This window comes from Dipteris shenzhenensis, chromosome 14 (genome assembly GCF_047967505.1).
Source record: "Dipteris shenzhenensis isolate YYH24624 ecotype China chromosome 14, Dip_SZ_1.0, whole genome shotgun sequence".
NCBI classification, from domain to species: Eukaryota; Viridiplantae; Streptophyta; class Polypodiopsida; order Gleicheniales; family Dipteridaceae; genus Dipteris; species Dipteris shenzhenensis.
This window is the reverse complement of record NC_141609.1, coordinates 41699493-41718878: the sequence shown is the minus strand read 5'-3', so window position 1 is coordinate 41718878 and position 19386 is coordinate 41699493. Positions and strand designations below refer to the sequence as shown.

At 45.0% G+C, this 19386-nt stretch overlaps 1 protein-coding gene across 1 annotated transcript in view; it reads right to left on the bottom strand.

The window, feature by feature from the left end:
• The window catches only part of LOC147894636 (stromal cell-derived factor 2-like protein), a 35490-nt gene extending 17554 nt beyond the window's left edge, over window positions 1–17936 (bottom strand). The window contains exons 1-2 of the mRNA XM_087384767.1: window positions 17750–17936; window positions 17342–17482 (exon numbers count right to left, since the gene is read on the bottom strand). Coding sequence (XP_087240893.1) covers window positions 17342–17482; window positions 17750–17848 — 240 coding nt within the window. The 5' untranslated portion in view covers window positions 17849–17936. The remainder of the gene's footprint in view (window positions 1–17341; window positions 17483–17749) is intronic.
• Window positions 17937–19386: the final 1450 nt, after the last annotated feature.

Sequence of the window (19386 nt, the reverse complement as noted above, 5' to 3'; positions counted from 1 at the left end):
GGTCATGAAAATAGTCATCAATCCTTGAGTACCATGCCCTAAGGGCCCATACAAAGCCCTGCAAAGTTTGCACACCTTCTTACCATCTCCTGGATGTCGAAACCCTTCTCGTTGTGCAACACTTCTTCTTGAATTTCTCCATTGAGGAAGGCTGACTTCACGTCCATCTGAAATATGGGCCAATGATGGTGGGATGCCAGAGCTATAGGTGTGCAAATAGAAGTCATTCTAGCTGTAGGACACTCCATAGTACACTCCTTCCACCTGTGCATAGCCTTTGACCACTAATCTTGCCTTGTATTTGTCCAAAGTGCCATCTGAGTTCACTTGGTGCAATACACCCACATGGTTCTAATGATCTTCCTCTTCCAAGGTCTCTCAACTAGGTCCCAAGTGTGCTTTGTTACGCTCTATCCGAGGTAGCATGACCTCGGAAGAATCAGTCGACATTTCCCTTAAAGGATCTATCTTTGTAATATAAACATGCTTCTTCAAAATGGAGTCCATCTCTACTTTCATAGTAGCTTTCCACTCCAAAACTCCCTTTGCTTCTTCAAAGTTTCTTAGCCCCACAATCTTTTGAATCTGAACCATCATTGGATAGTTCATGGTAGGAGCTTTTCCTTGAGATCTGCTCCAAACTGGTCTGTGGTACATCTGTCATTCCTGAGTCTTCTAGTGTCTTCAAGTACCCCATCAGTAACTTCCTTTCTTTCACTGAGGTACTTGCCTTGGTCTCTGACTCTGACTCTTCAATGTCTGGATCCTTAATCTCTTCCTCTTGCATAATTACAACCCTTCGTCTCTGGGGAACCACTCAAGCTTCTAAAGCCACTAGTTGTGGCTGGGTATCCTTCTCCTAGAACATCACATCCGTGCTCACTACCAACTTCTTCGTCTCTGGTTCGTAAAGTCGGTATGCCTTTGACTCTTCACTGTACCCTTTAAAGACTTCTTTATTGACACGCACATATGCTTAGATGTGAAATCACAAGCTTCTTACTGAGATACGCCCTATGACGAGTCTTGCCTTCCACCGATTTGGTCTTCCTCTTGTTCAGAATGTGGACAGCCATGTTGACTACCTCACCCCAAACGGATCTAGGAGGCTTCCTCCCTCTTAGCATATATAAGCCCATTTCTGTAATTTTTTGTTCTTCCTTTCAGCCACCCCATTATGATGGGATGTGTGTGCCATCATAGTTGCCTTTTGATTCCCTCTTTTCTTGTAGTAGGCAGCGAAGGTGTTGGGTATGGAGAGCAATGGAATGGAGACGGAATGCAAGGGAACAAACAACAAGCTGAGGAAACACGAAGTACTTACAAATGGATAGAAAGTGTGGCCACTATATGGCCCCAAAGTCAATTGGTTGACCAAGAGTAGGACAAAATGTCCTAACTAGTCTACAAGGCCATACCAGGGCTAAGTGCTAACAAACCCCCCTCCATGGTATGGCTAAAGTATCCAGGATACATCTGAGGTATACCTGGAAACTATATCATGGTTGCACATATTCGTCCAAGATGGATATAGCAACCTATGATAGTACGGGGAGATCAACATCACATAATAAATGGTGCCAAGTGTAAGGCATGTCGAAAAGCCTCAAACTTAGGTCATGGTAGAGCCTTCGTGAAGAGATCTGCTAAGTTATCCTCCATGCGAACGTAGGACAACTGTATATCTCCAACTAACAAGCGCACTCGAACATAATGATAGTGCACCTCAATGTGCTTGTTATGCACATGAAAGAAAGGATTATGCACAATGGCCAAAGTACTCTAGCTGTCAATGTAGATGATCGTAGAAGTGTTATGGCTGACATGAAGGTCTAAGAGTAACTTACGGAGCCAAACACACTCTATGAAGGCTGCCCTGTACTCAGCTTCACAACTAGAAGTGGTAATTGTGGGCTATTTTTTGCTGAAGCAAGAGATGCATGAAGAGCCAAGCATGAAACAGTTGCCACTATGTGACACGCGGGTGTCATGCAACCTACTCAATCACTGTTTGTGGATGCATGCAAATCCACTAAAGACTGATCGCTATAGAACAGCCCCAAATGTTGTGTCGCCTTCAAGTAACGGAAGACTCACTTCACTGCCTGCCAATGTTGTGTGCCGGGCTTGTGCATGTACCTACTTAACTAGGAAACGGCATACTGCAAATCAGGCAGGGTATGACATAGGGAGTAAGGCAGCCCACACCCTGCTTGTAAAGAGTGGCATCAAATGGGGCACTAGAGGAGAAACGGAAGCTAGGTTCCAATGGAGTAGAAACCTCGAATTAGAAGCACTGCAAGACTTGTCCAATATATTTTCCTTCATGGGGATTTACTGGAAGAGGTCTATGTCACCCAACCTCCAGGCTGTGAGGTTGAAGATTCTAAAACTAAGGTATGCAGGCTGAAAAAGGGCCTCTAAAGTTTGAAGTAGACACCACGAGCATGGTATGCAAAGATACATTCCTTTGTGCTATGCCTTGGATTTCAAAATAGCCCTACAAAGGCCACTCTTTATGTCTAGAAGAGTGACTCAGAATTGCTGATTTTAATTCTTTATGTGGATCACATGCTTATCACTCATTGAGGTTTTTCCCCCTAGTCCAACCCCTAACTACGGTTAGTGGATAGGATAAGGGTTTTGTCACTTAGACAAAACCCCTCACTCTCACTTGTACTTCACTTCTTCTATTCAGTTATTCAGCTCACTCTTGCTCTCTCACTCTTGCATTTTGTTCCCATTGTTCTCACATTTGGTATCAGAGTAGGACGAGCTCTTGGACCAGCTCCTCCTGTACCCAAGCTCCTAGCTTTCACCGCTTGTGTGCAAGCCCATAGCTCCTGCTCCCCGCCTGAGCCCTTGCTCGCTCCTGCCATTCGTACAACGTATGGACTATCTGTCCGTACAACAGCCATCTGCCGTACATTTGCATCGTCCCATACAGCTTCGTCTGTACACACAGGTGCTCCGAACTATCGTATCTACCTCGTACTGTCGTACCTACATCGTACCATCGTACCTACAAACTACCGTACCTGTTCTGTACTGATTGCGTCGTTCAGTCGTGCAGCTCCGTACATGCCAATGTAGTCACCTCTGCAGGCTGTTTCCGTACAAGTGCAGATTAGTGGTCTTTTTGTACGCTGACCGTACACTGTACGGTTCTGATTAGCTGCATCATTCCGTACAGTTCGCCGGCTCTTGTCCTTTTGAAGGCACATTTTGCTTTGAGACATTGTTTGGCTGTGGATTCAAGCAGGTATTTTTGTGTAGCAGGTGAAATTTTGGGGCTTTTGCTGGAGAATTGGAATTTGGGTGACATTTGGGGCTTCTAGTAAACTTGCCACAATTTCACTCAATTTCAGCTCAAAGATTGGGACTTTTGGTCATTTTTTGGGCTTTCAGCTAATTTGTCCTCTTTTGGATGCAATTTCCCTCAAGAAATTGGGGCTTTTGGCATTCGGATGCAATTTGGCGGTTAAAAGATCATTTGGGAGATTTGCAAGCAGTTTTGGACTCAATGTGAGTCAAATTGCAGACTTTTGCCACTTTTTGCATATATTCTTTGCAAATTTTTGGACATTTGCAAAGCATTGTGGTGCATTTCAAGCCTTTGATAGGCTACGACAATATTTGTCACTGTGGGCAGATTTTCTTTGGCAGACTCTGGTTGTGCATTTTACATCCCAGGAAGGGATTTTACTTGTCTAGTTTGCTGCGTTTTTTTGAGTTTACGACAGAAATGGCTCAAAACAACCCCAATGAGGTGTTTGGAGTCCTCACACAAGAGGATAAGTTGGATGGCACCAACTACTCCTTGTGGAGTTTTATGGTTCGCAACATCTTGGTTGGCAAACATCTTTGGGATTATGTCAATGGAGATGAGGCAAGGCCAGAATCTGTGGCTACACCTGTCACTCCTACAGCTGGAGGCAGAGGTAGAGGTCAAAATGCAGCACAAGTAATTGGAGCAACTACTACTCCAATGGCTCCGACAGCAGAGCAGAAAAGATGGGATTCTAGGGATGCACAAGCCCTTTCTGTTCTTTCTCTTTCTATCAAGAGGTTCATTATTCCTCACATTTGGTCATGCAAGACCTCAAAGGCAGCTTGGGAGATTTCAGAGAGCATGGTTTGCAGCAAAAAATGATGCCAAAGTTTCCTTCCTGAAGAGAGAGCTATCTCATACGCATATGAATGAGGGAGATTCCACGAATGCTCACCTCACAAAACTTTAGGATTTGAGGGAACAATTGCTGAATATAGATGAAGTTATTACGGATTTAGAGATGATTACCACCACTCTGAATTCTCTTCCTGAGTCTTATCTTGGTTTCCACACCTCGCTGAATTTGTCATTGAGGGGGGGGCAGCAATCCTCTCTCTTTTCAAGAGCTGGTAGGACTTTTGTTGCAGGAAGAGCAGACAAGAAGAAATATGGCAACACGGGCTGGCGAGCATGCCATGCTTTCCAAGTTTAAGCCCAAAGGAAAAGGGCAGCAAAAGCAACACGCCAATCAGCCCGCACATCAGCATAAAGCTGATTCAGGGCAACCCTCTTATAAGGTTAAAGGTAATGCAGATAAGCCTAAGAAGAAGGGCATTTGTCACTACTGCAAGAAGCTAGGTCATTACATTGGTGAATGCAAGATGCACATAGCTAAAGAAAAGGGGGGGCAACAATCCTCTCTCTTTTCACGAGCTGGTAGAACTTTTGTTGCAGGAAGAGCAGACAAGAAGAAATATGGCAACACAGGCTGGCGAGCATGCCATGCTTTCCAAGTTTAAGCCCAAAGGAAAAGGGCAGCAAAAGCAACATGCCAATCAACCCGCACATCAGCATAAAGCTGATTCAGGATAGCCCTCTTATAAGGCTAAAGGTGATGCAGATAAGCCTGAGAAGAAGGGCATTTGTCACTACTACAAGAAGCCAGGTCATTACATTGGTGAATGCAAGACGCGCATAGCTAAAGAAAAGAAAAAGGATTCAGGTATGGCTGTCTCAGATGCATCAGCTCCTAATGCACATGATGGAGGGGATGTTACAGCCAACTTTGTGGAAAAGCACTATGCCTTTTTGTCTTGCATTTCAGATTTTTCAGTGGATAGTTCAAATACTACAGCCACTCTTGAGGATGACCTGTATGCTTTCTTGACTCGCAGTTATGACCCTTCAAAGGATGCATGCTCTTTCAATGTCAATGAGACACTGAACACTTGTTATTTTGATAGTGGTCCTTCTAAGCACATCAAGAGCCTTTTTGCATCTCTGCATCCACCACCTACTAAAAAGAAGGTGACATGTGCAAATAACTCTTCTTATTCAGTGTGTGGAGTGGGGGACATCATACTCACATCCACGGATGGCACAGATTTCAGAATTACAGATGTTATTTGTGTGCCAGGTACAAAGAAAAATTTGCTTTCAGTGTCCTCTCTCAATAGAGGAGGATTTCAGGTCATATTTGATGATGCTAAGTGTGCAGCCCGAGACAAAGAGAATGACTATGCTTTGATGTTGTCTGGCACTTTGTATCGGGGTCTTTTTCAGCTTGACATTTATGAGAAAAGATCCGATCTTGCACTTTCAGTGAGCACTCCCATTGCTGCGATACAGAATGCGGAGTTATGGCATGCCAGATATGGGCACATGAGCTATGGCAGCTTGATGACACTTCAGAAGCATGCTATGGTTGATGCATTGCCTCCTTTGGAGTCACCTCCTCCTCATGCATGTGAGGGTTGCATCCTTGGCAAGATGCATAGATTTCCTTTTAAGAAGGATGGTACAGTAAGAGCTACTCGTAAATTACAGCTTATACACAGTGATGTCCGTGGTCCCATGAGGACACCTGCTTTTGGTGGTTATCTCTATTATGTTACATTCATGGATGACTTCACCAATTATACTACTTGGGTCTATGGTCTTAAGGAAAAATCAGAAGTGTGCTCCTCCTCATGCATGTGAGGGTTGCATCCTTGGCAAGATGCATAGATTTCCCTTTAAGAAGGATGGTGCAATAAGAACTACTCGTAAATTACAGCTCATACACAGTGATGTCTGTGGTCCCATGAGGACACCTGCTTTTGGTGGTTATCTCTATTATGTTACATGCATAGATGACTTCACCAATTATACTTGGGTCTATGGTCTTAAGGAAAAATCAGAAGTGTTTATGCATTTCAAACACTTTGTGGCTATGGTTGAAAATGAGACAGGACTCAAGGTGTAGACACTTCGCACTGGTAGAGGGGGGGGGGGTATATGTCTCATGAGTTTGAGGCATTTTGAAGGATAGGACTATGTAGTAGGTTGCCGTACTTGTCAAGTAACCAAGTCCATGGATTTTATTGCGCAAGGGTCATGACTCCATATGGGTTATCATGGACCGCTTGACAAAGATGGCTAGATTTTTACCTACTAGATCCACGGTCATAGCGACTCAATTGGCTCAACAGTTCGTTGACCGACTGTTTCGTCTGTATGGGTTGCCGGCTGACATAGTTAGTGCTAGGGACTCTAAGTTTACGAGTGAATTCTGGACACTTGCCTTTGACAAGTCGGATACCACTCTTAGTTTGAGTTCCTCTGAACATGCCCAATCTAATGGCCAGACAGAAGGTGTGAACCAACTTCTTGAGGATATGCTTCGGGCATATGTTTCCAAGAGGCAGTCTTCATGGGAAGATTACTTGCCCACGGTTGCATGTGCTTACAACAGTGCAAAGCATTCTAGTACTAGTTGCAATCCTACTATGCTTATGTATGGGTTTCAACCTAAGTCTCTATTACTAGTCAGATTCAAGGGAATCAAAAATGATGCGGCTAAGACATTCTTCCAAGACATGCAAGAGATGTTACAATTTGCCAAGGAATCTATTAGAACTGCCCAAGCTAGGGACAGATTTTATGCTAATAAATATCATTCGCCTAGGGAGTTCTCTATACTTGCATATTCTCAAGGAATCCAAGAGTCTCAGTACTAGACAGGTTAGAAAATAATCCCCCAGATACTGTGGTCCATTCAAGGTTATCAGAAGAATTGGCCAAGTTGCATATGAACTGGATTTGTCTCCTAATGTAAGGATTTATCCAGTCTTTCACGTCAGTAGACTGAAAGAAGTACTGCACGAGCCCAAGAGTATTCTTAGATTTCATGAATGTCAAGTTCGAAATAGGATGATCACGGAATACAAGATTAAGTGGAAGGATCGTGTTGAGGAAGACTCTACATGGGAGACATTGACTAACCTTCAAAGAGAGTTTCCAGACTTCCTTATGAACTCAGGAGAGTTCTTATAGGAAGGGAAGTATGTCATGTGCATGGATTGTATCCGACGTGTGAGTAGGCACGCAGGACTAGCTTTGATAGCCTGGGGAGGCTAGGGGCTAGGCAGACGATTCTCAAGTTGGGTTGCAAGGGCAACGGACAAGTTAGGGTTCCAGCTATTTTTAGCGGCACTGGACTAGAGACTATGTAAGGGGCCCAGCAGTTGATTTTTCATTTACACAAGTTAGAGCAAGTCTAGCACTTCCTTGCTGGTCTGGATCCTAGATTGCGTTGCGGACATGCACCTTCTTTCTAGCGTAGCCCAGATTCCCAGCACAATCCTGAGGCCCTATGGCCGCCTCCTAGTGGTATGGAACGCCAAGATGGTTGTGGACTGGTTGGATGTAGATGTTCGTGCCAGCAGCCCAACCTGTGGCTCGGGGGATGCTTGAATTCCACGGGTCCTTGACCCATGAGCATCATGGTTGGGTGGTGAGCATGCATGCACCTCTCTTTATGATTCTATGACCTGTTGTTTGTGCTTGTGTGCAAGTCGGATTCCTAGGAGTGATCGTGGTCGTGTCAAGCAACCACGCAAGCATTTGTACAGCCATGCAAGCAACCTTGCGCACTCCAACAATCAACCCACAATCAACAAGCGGCCATACAGTCAATGCCACATCATCAGAGGTCAAATAACAAAGTTGACTTTTTGGTCAAAAGTCAACGCACTAACTTTTTTGTCAACGTTGTTTTTTGACCGACCTGGTCAACATTCTACATCGACTTGCCAACCAAGGTCAACAGTCGGCGTTAACCAGATCGGCCAACGTACCCTAGAGCCTATAAAAGGACGGCCTTTGGCCTTTTCATTCCATCTAGTCTTGGGCCTTCAGTGCTCAACAAAGGCAAGAGCCCCAGCAGCAGACCAACAGTGTAGCCCTAGGCCTACAGGGATCATCAATGAGGATTCAGCTCCTCTCTACAATGCTAGTTTCCATTGCACTTTTGTAGTGAGGGTTTCATCACTTCATACAGTTGTATTCACACCTTTGGGCATTCATACATTCAGTTACATATTTCCTCTTTGAAGGCCCACTATATTCTCTCCCTTTGATTCTCTCACTTGTCACTTGATTATTGAGTGCATCATTTCTACCACCTCACTTAGTGTTGAGCAACTGATCATTTTTTCTTTTTGGACCTCTACAAAATTCTCTATGGATCAAAAGTTATGCTCCTTTGAATTCTAAGTCAATTTTTGTCTAAGGATGATGAGGTGGCACTATGGGTGACCACATGCTGATGTGGCATGTGATGACGTGGCTATGCCACATGTCTTCTAGATGTGGCAATTGTAGATAAGAACTGCCACATAGCCAACTATTAGCCAAGTCTCACTAACCAAACTAGAGTTGTAACTTAACCCAACTTTATCTACCATGTGGCATTTCTATGTGCCTGAAGGTCTGAACCTTGCAAGAAAGATTGTAGAGGAAGAGAAGCGTGTATGAAGAGGCAAAAGCGGCGTGGCATCAATGAAGTTCGGATGTCGTGTGAGTTGTGAGTCGATGGTCTCTAGATTATTGCTACCTGCCTAGCTGTTGGAGCTGTACCTCATCTCGAGCTTGGGTCGTTGTTGCTGCTCAATGCTTCATTGTTGAGGTCACCTGTTTGCAAGACGTCTTTGTCATTGTAGCCATCTATTGTATACTTGTAGAGCTTGTTGCTACTCTCTACTCTTGCGACCTAGCTCTGCCTTCTCTTTAGCAAAGTGTGAAGAGGGAGCCTAGCTGGCTATGGTGGCTGCTTGACACATTGTGTCGTGGTTCAACCGTACGTGTCATCTCTAATGCTGAGGTTGGTCGTCGATGATGGACTGATGTTGTTGCGCTGCTAATCATAGAAGGCATTGTGTGCACGGATCTTTAGTAGCTATCTCAAGCTCACAACCGTCTTGACGCCCAATCCTCTTCTCTAGCTGCCACCACCCTACTGCAAATCGTCTCCTTGTGCACGTTTCTCTCTATAGTTGTTTTGCTTCTTCTTCAACTAGCTGGTTTTCTCCTTGTGAAGCACCACTGCATGCTTCTCTTGAGAATAGCTCTATCTCTGAAGGATGAACCTAAAAAGGGAACGGTCAGAACTTTCTCAATGCAAGAAACACCTAAGACTAATCTAGGCTTAGCTAAACCTACTCTGATACCATGTCAAGATTATGGGATCGTCCTAAGCCTAGTCGAATACAAGAGGAGTGTTCACTCTAGGGAGGCTCAAACCACACAAGAAACTCCATGAGAGAGAGAAAGAGACAATATGGGCACACTAAGTCTATTCCAACGTGATATCAACCATACAATAAGAGGCCTCTTATAGAGAGCCTAAGGATCACCTTTACACATCATCATGCCATGTGTCTATCTCATCCTTATCTCTCCTCACTCATCCACGTGTCATTGTCAAATTCATTCTATCTCCTTCATCCAATCACCTTACATTCTTCTTACTCTCATCCAATCATGAATTTTCTCTTCTACACCAGTCTTTTACCTTCTCTAGCATCACATATGTCAACAATCTTCAGTCTTACGTAACCCTTTAATATGAAGAAGCACGTAATACAAGTGCTTGCAAGCAAAGTATGGTTTTTTAGCCACCTCTCTTTTCTAGGAAATCAAGATAGTTACACAAGGGCTCTATCTTTATGTGCACATCATAGGTGTTTCCACTATCACTCAAAGTGTGGAACACACAATGTCGAAGAGGCTCAATTGTCATCTTTGCTAAACAACTGCATTCATTTTCTCTGCACCTACAATTCTCTTGGAAGCCTCCTTGGAAATTCGGCGTTCCATTTAGATGATATTGTAGATTTGTTGGCAATAGTGTTTTGAATTTGTTCTCTTGGGGTCCTTGAGTTGGTAGGAGTGGAGGCTACATTGGTTGGTGCACTTGAAGACACCACTTCGGCCCATGATGATTTCACATTTTCACGTGATGATAGAACGTGAGCAGGAGGCTTGAGAAGCCGAGACGGCAGCTCTAGAAGCAAAAGAAGAACGCGATCGGGAGGCTCGTCAAGCCGAGTAACTCTGGGACTACGAGGCTCAGGAGGCTAGGGAAGAGAAGGAAGAACCGGACTGGCAACTCCTTATTTCTCTACTCCGAGCAGCGGGGGGGGGGGGGGGGGAGGAGAGACTTCAACCTCTAGTCAAGCCTTCCTTTCCAGGGAAGCTCAATTTCACACCGTACAATGGTAAGCAGGAAACCTTAGTGTTTACTTTGTGCCTCAATCAGTTCGAAAGTTATTTTTTAGCAATGCCTACAAACGACGACGAGTGGTGCATCCTAGCGTCCATGCACCTTACAAGCGAGGCGCATCACTTGGTGGCTCAAGTGGCAGAAAGACCACTATGATGCAGACGAAGAGACACCTCTTTACAGCTGGATGGAATTTGTGAAAGATCTTCGATCATCTTTCTTGCCACCCCAGTACCTGGACAGGATCCAGAGTCAGTTCTACGAGCTATGCCAGGGAGACACCAAGTCGGTGAATCATTATGCCAACAAATTAACCTAGGGGTTTATACAGTTGCAACTGGAGGATGATCAAAAGCTGAGCAAATTTCTCCATGCGCTGCACACAGACATCCAGTGGTATGTCAGAAGTTTCAAGCCACAAGATTATAAGTGTGCATACGAGCTTGCTCAGAACTTTGAGCTCATGCACAAGAGTCAATGATCCAAGTAGGTCAACAATAAGAACGCCAGGTGATGGTGGGAATGGGCAGCAGAAGAAGAGCTGGATGGCAAAGGACAACCGGTACTTGGATGCAGCGACACGAGCACTCTATGCCAAGGAGAACCGATGCTTCCATTGTCCTGTGCCGAGCCATATTGAGGAAGATTACCCGCATTACCAGAAGCTTCTCGCAATAGGAGCCACGTCGAGTGGTTCAGCAACAACTTCAACTCCTACAAGGAAAACCTCAATAGTCATCGAGGAGCTTGAAGATCAGCCGACTACAGGGACAATCTCAGTAGTCATCAAGGAGCTTGAACATTAGCAGAAGGGGGAGCCTCATCAGTTTCCCAATATGTTTTAGTCCTATGAACAGATTAGCGGGCAAAAGGTCCTTATCTTGGCAGGTACAAGAAGCTCAGAGGACATCATTTCCACGAAAGCAGCTAAGAAGGCTCAGTTGCCTCTTACGCCAACGTGCAGAAAGAGAGCATTTCTAGGGCACAGATAGAGAGCAACATACAGGTAGCTTCAGCCACTCTGAAAATCTCAAGGTGGGTATACTGTCGGCCACTCAGGGTCACACCTACACAAGCAGCGGACATCATCTTGGGGACAAGATGGTGGCACCAGTTCGAAGTCCAACGAGATTATCAGAACCATGGCTTGGATGTCAAGATCCCAAGCCATGGGTCCAAGTTCATTTCTTAGCTGAGAGGTGTTCAGCCTCGACCTTTGATCTCAGTGATTCAGAGAGCTCGAGTCAAGACTCGGCAGGAAATAGTACTACAACACGACCAGGATGTCTCTCTCACACCAATTCTTCCTCCGTCCCTATCACCATATGCATTGACGAAAACCAAATGGAGCATCATCCTGGAGCACTAACCCACAGCCAATATCCTTACCAGAAGTTAGCACTAGAACCGGGAATTATGTTCCTACAAATCAGGCTTCTTGAACTAAGCGATCACCTCTGGATTCATGAACCACGCATTCAGATCAGGATTTATCAGCCAGGTATACCACAAACAGTCATCTCCTTCAACATGATGGGAGGCCCCTTTCATACCCTAGTTCGAGTTTCAGCAGAAGGGGATGTCACGGGCATCCACAAGCCCGTTCCCATGCTAGCTAGTGCCAACGCAGCAGCCACGCAGGCATTCGTACCATAGTTACCAGGGAATGGGAACGTTCTGGAAATTCAAGTGTCGAAACAGTAACATTCCGGGAAGGGAACAGGGAACGGGAAACAAAACGCCACGTCATACACGACGTGTCATCGTATGACATAAAATATGCTAGAAAATGACAGAAACTAACATTTTACAGCTTTAAACTTTCTATATAAGCTCCAAAATACCCATTTGAAACTTTCCAAGAGATTTTTTTTTGTTTTTTCTGGGGGGGACGTTCCGCAGTTGTTCCAGTTCCGCCTTGCTTCCTAGAACGCTGTTCCCTGGTAACTATGATCCGTACAGCCATGCAGGCAGCCCTGCACAGTCAACAGTCAACCTGCAGTCAGCAAGCGGCCATACACTCAATGCCATGCCAACAGGTCAAAAACAGAGTTGACGTTTTGGTCACGTCAACACACTGATTTTTTGTCGAGGTTACTTTTTGACTGACCTGGTCAACGGTCTGCGTTGACTATCCGACCAGGGCCAACTGTCGATGTTGACCAAGTCAGCCAGCCTGCCCTACAGCCTATAAAAGGGCTGCCTTTGACCCATTCATTTCATCCAGTCTAGGGCCTTTAGTGCTCAGCAAAGGCAGCCAAGAGCCCCAGTAGCGGACCAGCAGGGTAGCCCTTGGCCTACAGGGATGATCAATGAGGATTCACCTCCTCTCTACAGTGCCAGTTTCCATTACAGCTTTGTAGTGAGGGTTTCATTCCTTCGTACAATTGTATTCAACCCTTTGGGCACTCATACATTCAGTTATATATTTCCTATTCGGATGCCCACTATATTCTCTCCCTCTGATTCTCTCACTCACATCACAGCATCACTTCTGTATTCAGTGCATCATGTCTATCAGTTCAGTTAATGTTGAGCAGGAGAGAGAGTGAGTCAGTCTATCTCCCGCTATACTCATAGATGTGGAATCTGAGTTGTATTATTCATGAATGAATTGCAAGTACAGCTGAGCCCCTTTTAATACTCCTTGCTGGCACACTAGTGTATATGGGACAATATAACAGGGGCGCCACGTTGCAAGCACACAATTAAGGCCAATAATACTGCTAAATGTACAAGAAAATACTGAAGTGTTTTCAACCCTTTTTTAGGCTTTTTTAGGCTAACAGGGCCCACTACCTAAATAATTGCTAAACTAGAATTCACTAGTGTTGCAATCTCCACCTACTCACAAAATTTTGTCCTCAAAATGGACACAAATGATACGACTGAGTGTAAAAGAGTATGTACAAGTACTGCAGCCGGATGTAGGCAGAAAGGGCTCCAATCATCTCTGCAGATAGGGAAACTCGTGCACAATGCTCTCAGGCTGCCATCTTTCATCCTCTGGTACCCCTTCCATTTAATGTAGTATTCTGTCAAAACATTATTTCTGAAGATTTTGTCCCTGTAACCCAATATCTTTTCTGGTATGTGCTCTAACTGTCCTGATTCATCCATGGGACGCAATTCTGCAATAACTGGAATATCTGCTCCCACATGGTTTTTAAGCAAGGACGCATGAAATACATTATGGATCTTGGTGGAGGAAGGCAGGTCCAAGTGATAGGCTAGGTCACTCACCCTCTTAAGAATTTCGTAAGGGCCATAGAATCTATGAGCTAGCTTGGTGTTGGTGCTACCTTTCAATGAGGCCTACCTATGTTTGTGAAACATTCTCTGGACAATAGAGCTTGACCCATGTTTTAATCTCCTCTCTTACAAATAGCCAATTCTAGTAAACCATTCATGCTTGAAACCGATGCTAGTGACTATGCTATTGGAGCATCTTTGTTCCAAGCTCGTAGACAAGTAGCTTTCGAGAGTAAAAAGCCAGCTGAGCCACAGTACAAGTGGCCAACACATGAAAAAGAGCTGTATGCTGACATTCACGCGTCAAACAAGTGGAGACATTATTCATATGGCTCTACTTTTGTGGTCTACGTGGACAACTCTTCTCTAAAGTATTTCTGCAATGCCTCTAATCTTAGGGGCAAGAAAGCCCATTGGTCGGAATGGATGCAGAAATTTGATTTCAAGATTCGTTATCGAAAGGATTCTACCAATAAGGTACCTAACGCCTTCTAGAATCGGTACTGTGAATTGACTTTGCTTCACAGAGATCCATTTAGACCTGTATGACTCCCTCACAGGCTTTTATCCCAAAGATGAATTCTTCCAAAGTGTTTGGGATAAATGCCCCTCTTGGTAATAAACTACAAGAGTGTTCCATTCGGAATGGTATGCTCCTTCAAAAGGATAAGGTCTATGTACTCTAGGTGAGAGATACCAGGCATCGTATCTTGTTTAAATGTTATGACAGTCCCATTGCAGGTCATCCGGGGATACAAAGAACTTTGCATCTATTCAAAAAAAGAACTTTCTTTTGGCCTTAGATTAAGGTTGATGTCAAACTCTATATTTGAAATTGTCAACAATGCCAAAATCAATAAAGCTGAGCGCTTGAGACGAGGTGGATTGTAAAATCCCTTGGAAATGCCTGAGAACAAATGGCAAAGTATATATGTAGACTCTCTATCCAGTGATCCCTCCACCTTACAGCCTGGGTAGTCGGCCTAGGTGGGCAGCTTCTCCAAGCTTAGTATGCAGCCCTCCAGCCCTCGACTCTCCTCCTGGATGTAGGCCCAGAAGTGCTGGTCAGCTGCTCCTTGCTGCTTGCTATCTGCTGCTCCAGGAGATAATGGGGACCCAAATGCCCCCTTTTATAGGGGCAAAGTCCCCCTCAAAAGACTGGTAAGGGGGGAATTCACCGACCCAAATAGCACCCCCCCACCCGACTTCTGCTCTTCCCCAAAACCCCCCACCAGGGGGCACACAGACTGAGGGCCAGCTGGGCCAGACTGGCCATGTGGCAGGCTGCCACTGGCCCAGGCCTAACCCTACCTGCATACAGGCCCATATGGCCTCCAAAACCTCCCCTAATCAGGGCACCACCCTGCTGCTGTACATCTGCATTTGTCTGGACCTCTTCCAGGCCCTGGATCAGCTCCGTACTCAGCCTGCAGGTGTCCGTACAGTCCGTACACTTGCTGATGCAGATCCGTACTGCATGTGATGTCATCTCTGCCTCATCACAGCCCTTGTTTGCTGGATTTCCTGCATAGCATGGAACTCTCCACCCATGGACAGCCACGTGGCAATCTTGCCTCTGTTCTGCCCTCCAAGAGGTGCCCTCTCTGCCAGGTACTGCCTTGTCCTTTTGCTCTGTCTGACTACTGCCAACATTGCAGCAATCTCTCAAACCCTAGGTACATCCCCCCTCATGCACTCCTCATTTGGGGGCTCACAGGTGGCGGAGGTGACCAACCCTAATCCAACACATCCATGATGTATAACACCTACTGCAGATGGAGTGCTGAAAATGCATTTTGGGGGTCCTCCCTAAGCAACTGAAGACCTTGTTTGAGAGGCACACAGCAGGAGGTTGGCAACACTTGTAGGTCTCAGATCTAGTACAAGTGGAGTGGCACACTGCTGTCCATGCGGTGTAAGTTGTGAGTTCCCTTTGTATTCAGCTTTGGTTCTATTTGTGAACATATCTATTCACCCTTTGGTTGCAATATTCGGCTTACTACTTCCAGATCTGTGCATGAATTAGAGAGCTATGACACCGAAAGAGGATGACATGCACATTCCCCTTGATGGCTGGAAATACAGCTTAAAGAACCACTAATACAAGGCAACTAAAGGCCTGGTCAAGTAGCCTAGGTATTGGCTGTCCAGTTCTATCAAATCAGCCTGATATGAAGTTGTGAGCTAGGGTAGTGTCTCGGTAAGAAAGGGCAGTTGGTGACCGTTGCATAAAGCTTTTGCACCAAGCCAGCTCAGTCTAGCCAAAGAGATCAAACGCCCTGTACAACTGCAGCAGTCATGTTCCACCAACCTAGTCAAATCTCTCCAGCTAAAAGTCTTTAGTAATCAAACAGTCAAGGTGTTTATTCAGAGTGGTCTGGGAGAAGTCCCCTTTGGGAGAAGGTATGTCATGAGTGTGGCAAAAGCCCAATCTGTGGCAGCTTCAGTATTTCAGCAGGGGAGCATGGAAACTGAATGCAGTATGAGTTTCAATCACCAAACTGACCAGAAGGCTGCGAGAAGGCCACTAAAAGAAACAACAAACAACCCCCAGTAAGGGCAGCAAATCTTTCGAGCTCTGTTGCATCCAATACAAGCAAAATCCATTTTGGTAAACCGCATGCTTAATAAAATCATCAAGTTACCAAAGGTCAACCACCACCCAAAAAACAGAAGAAAACCATAAAAGGAAAAAGAGAATGAGAGAAGAGGGGATCCTTGCATGATTTGGTCAACTTAAGACTCTATTTGCCTTGCTATCATATATACCCCTTGCAAACGTATGTCTTCAAAAAATTTGTATTTATATTGCTACGAGATACAGACATAAGGCATACATTGTGTCAGATATTTATTCACTCAAGAACTTCTTGCAGCTTTATAGCCTAAACGAAGATAACACACCATCCCTTCTTTGATTTTCATAGTCACATATTTCTACACTCCATGATTTGAAACGTTTTGATTTCCAAAAAGGCGATGCATTCACCTTCTCTATCATGTCTATCACATCGCCAAAGAGTACACATGATACCTGGAGATTTTCATACAGGTCAAGTTCACGGAAGGGAATTCCAGCAGGAGATCAGGTATTCAGCATTGTTTTGATACACTCCAGGCAGGTAAACTATCGGAGGAATATCTGCGGTGTTGCCAATAGATAGGGAACACCCACAATCACTTCAGGGTCCAAGTATGAAAGTAGAAATTGTTGTCCTTTACTATGACATCTCCACTTTACTAAATCGTACAGACAAAAGAAAATCGTCCCCCAAAAAAGAAGCAGCTTGTTCGCAACGAATCACAATCCAGCTATTCATCTGGGGGACACGGAGTCTGATGTTCTTAGAAATTTGCACCCCAAAGAAAAAATCGTAATTCAACCTAGAAGCCAACAAAAACAAGAAGCAGTTCTTGTGAAAATCGTCTTCAGTCATCGATATGAAACAATCGCGAACAAAAATTAAAAGTTTCTTTTAATCAATCAAAATAAATACAGTGACCGTATTTTTTCTATAAAAAAACACCCTTACTGGAACGAGATATATTCATACCCAGTAACTGTTGGAATCTTCTACTTTCCCAAAACTAGTCACCGATTGTTGCCCACTACCTGATCCATACGGTACATCGTGAGAATGCAATCGGTATTTAGTACGCTCGTGCATCAATTTCACTACGCTTCCATAGGTCACCTGGGCATGATACAAAACGTTAGTTACTGTGAATGTGCGATCCATCCACACGCCAATGACATTACAAAAACACCGCACTCCAGAAGACATTACAAAAACACCCCATTTCCTCTACGAATGTCCAGGCCGGAGGCATCGATTCCAGAATTGTGTCACGACTGTGATGGAAAAGATATCAGGCATCCTAAGAAGGTCACGTGTTCCACGGAAATCATGGAAAAAACCGTAGAAGCAGGAGGTACGCAAAAAAGGGATGAATGCAGGAACCTCTTTTGATTGGGTAGACTGGGAGGCGGAAGAAGCGGAAGCCTCGTAAAAGGGGAGGGAGATGCAGAGTAAAGCGAGGGTGAGGTAAGAGAGAGCCATGGCGGAAGAGTTCCAAACGAAGATTGAAATTTGAGCTTTCTGCTGATGCTCTTCTTCTTCTTCTTCTTCTTCTTCTTCTGCTTCAGACTTCCAGAATCCACTTTTCAAAGTTCAAAGTTCAAAGTTCAAACTTCCCTGCTGACTTGTGTTGACCTTACCTTGACTATTTGATTTTGAGCCCTCTTCGCCTAACGAGTAGTAACGACTTGTCCGTTGGGTCAAACTTCCAAAACATATAACTAATTGCCATGGTGGCAACGAGGTTGTGTGTGAACTAGGCGCATGAGTACGACCCCAAACCGTGGACCCTACATGCTCCTCCATAGGACCATGAAGGGGCAGGTCAACGAGAGCGTCGCAAGCATGGTGGAGTGCGGTGGGGGTCGGGAGCGAGTGCTCAAAGCCGCTTTTTTAGTGCACCATTTACAAGATTATACGTGTGATTTTCAAGGTAGGTAGATTTGTGTCCGCGCAGGCATATTTTGGGATCAAATAATTCTGCCAAACCAAGCCTTTGACGAACAAGCAACGGGGGGCGGTCGAGAGGGCAGCTGGGGGGAGGGGGGGACAGGGGGGGAGGGGGTTGGGGGGTTGGAATTCTCACAGAATCTTATGTCACATCGTGGTCTCCTTTGCAAACACACTTGGAGGTCAAGGATCCATCTTAGCAGAGTAAGTCTACTCATCTTTCCCCTCAATTCACTCCTTAGATAAAGCTACTCGCTCTTTACACACACACACATCTAGGTTAACCAAGATAATGTAGTCATGAAATATCGTCACTCCCACACCACCCCCCACGATCCAAGTACCCACGCTTCCATTGCATTTTGCTCTCCAAGCAATATATGCATCATGAATAGCCATAGATTGAGCATGCGTGTGTGTGTGTGCGTGCGCGTGTGTGTCTATGTGTGCATCTGTGCGTCCACGCATGCACACATGGGCATTTGTAGCGACAAAGAGGAGGGGCCCTATAGAACCTAGAAACCATTGGTTTATCTTCCAATTTGCAGACAAAAATGGGAATGGTTGGCCATCCATTTGGGATATTAGTCAGTACTCCATTCAAGAGTGTGGTCTCTCTGTCAAATATGGCATAATGATCTCTCAAATATCAAAGGGATCTCCAACGGGCTCCCCTATTATCCAAAAGATGAAGCCACAGCCTACTACCCTTTCTATGGAGGAACCTCGTAGCTACCACATCCAATGCCTTTCCTTGAATAGTAACTCCCCAACTCCACCATAAGCCTTCCTATAGGCTGGCATCTCCTCTTAGGCATGTTTAGCCTTTCCACTCCAACGGGGGCTGCAAGCCTTCCAAGCATGTACCAACCCTACAACCAAATCTGACCCATAAATCTTGACCAGGAACCAAGAACACAATCTGTCATATCAATTCATCTCTTTCCAAATAGCAATCCCTCCTTCCTTTAGCATTTTCTAGAAACCACCAACAACAAACAACCCAAGGAGCATGACATTGAAACATCTGAGGTAACCATTTGCCAAGTTAAGCAATAGTATGAAAGTCA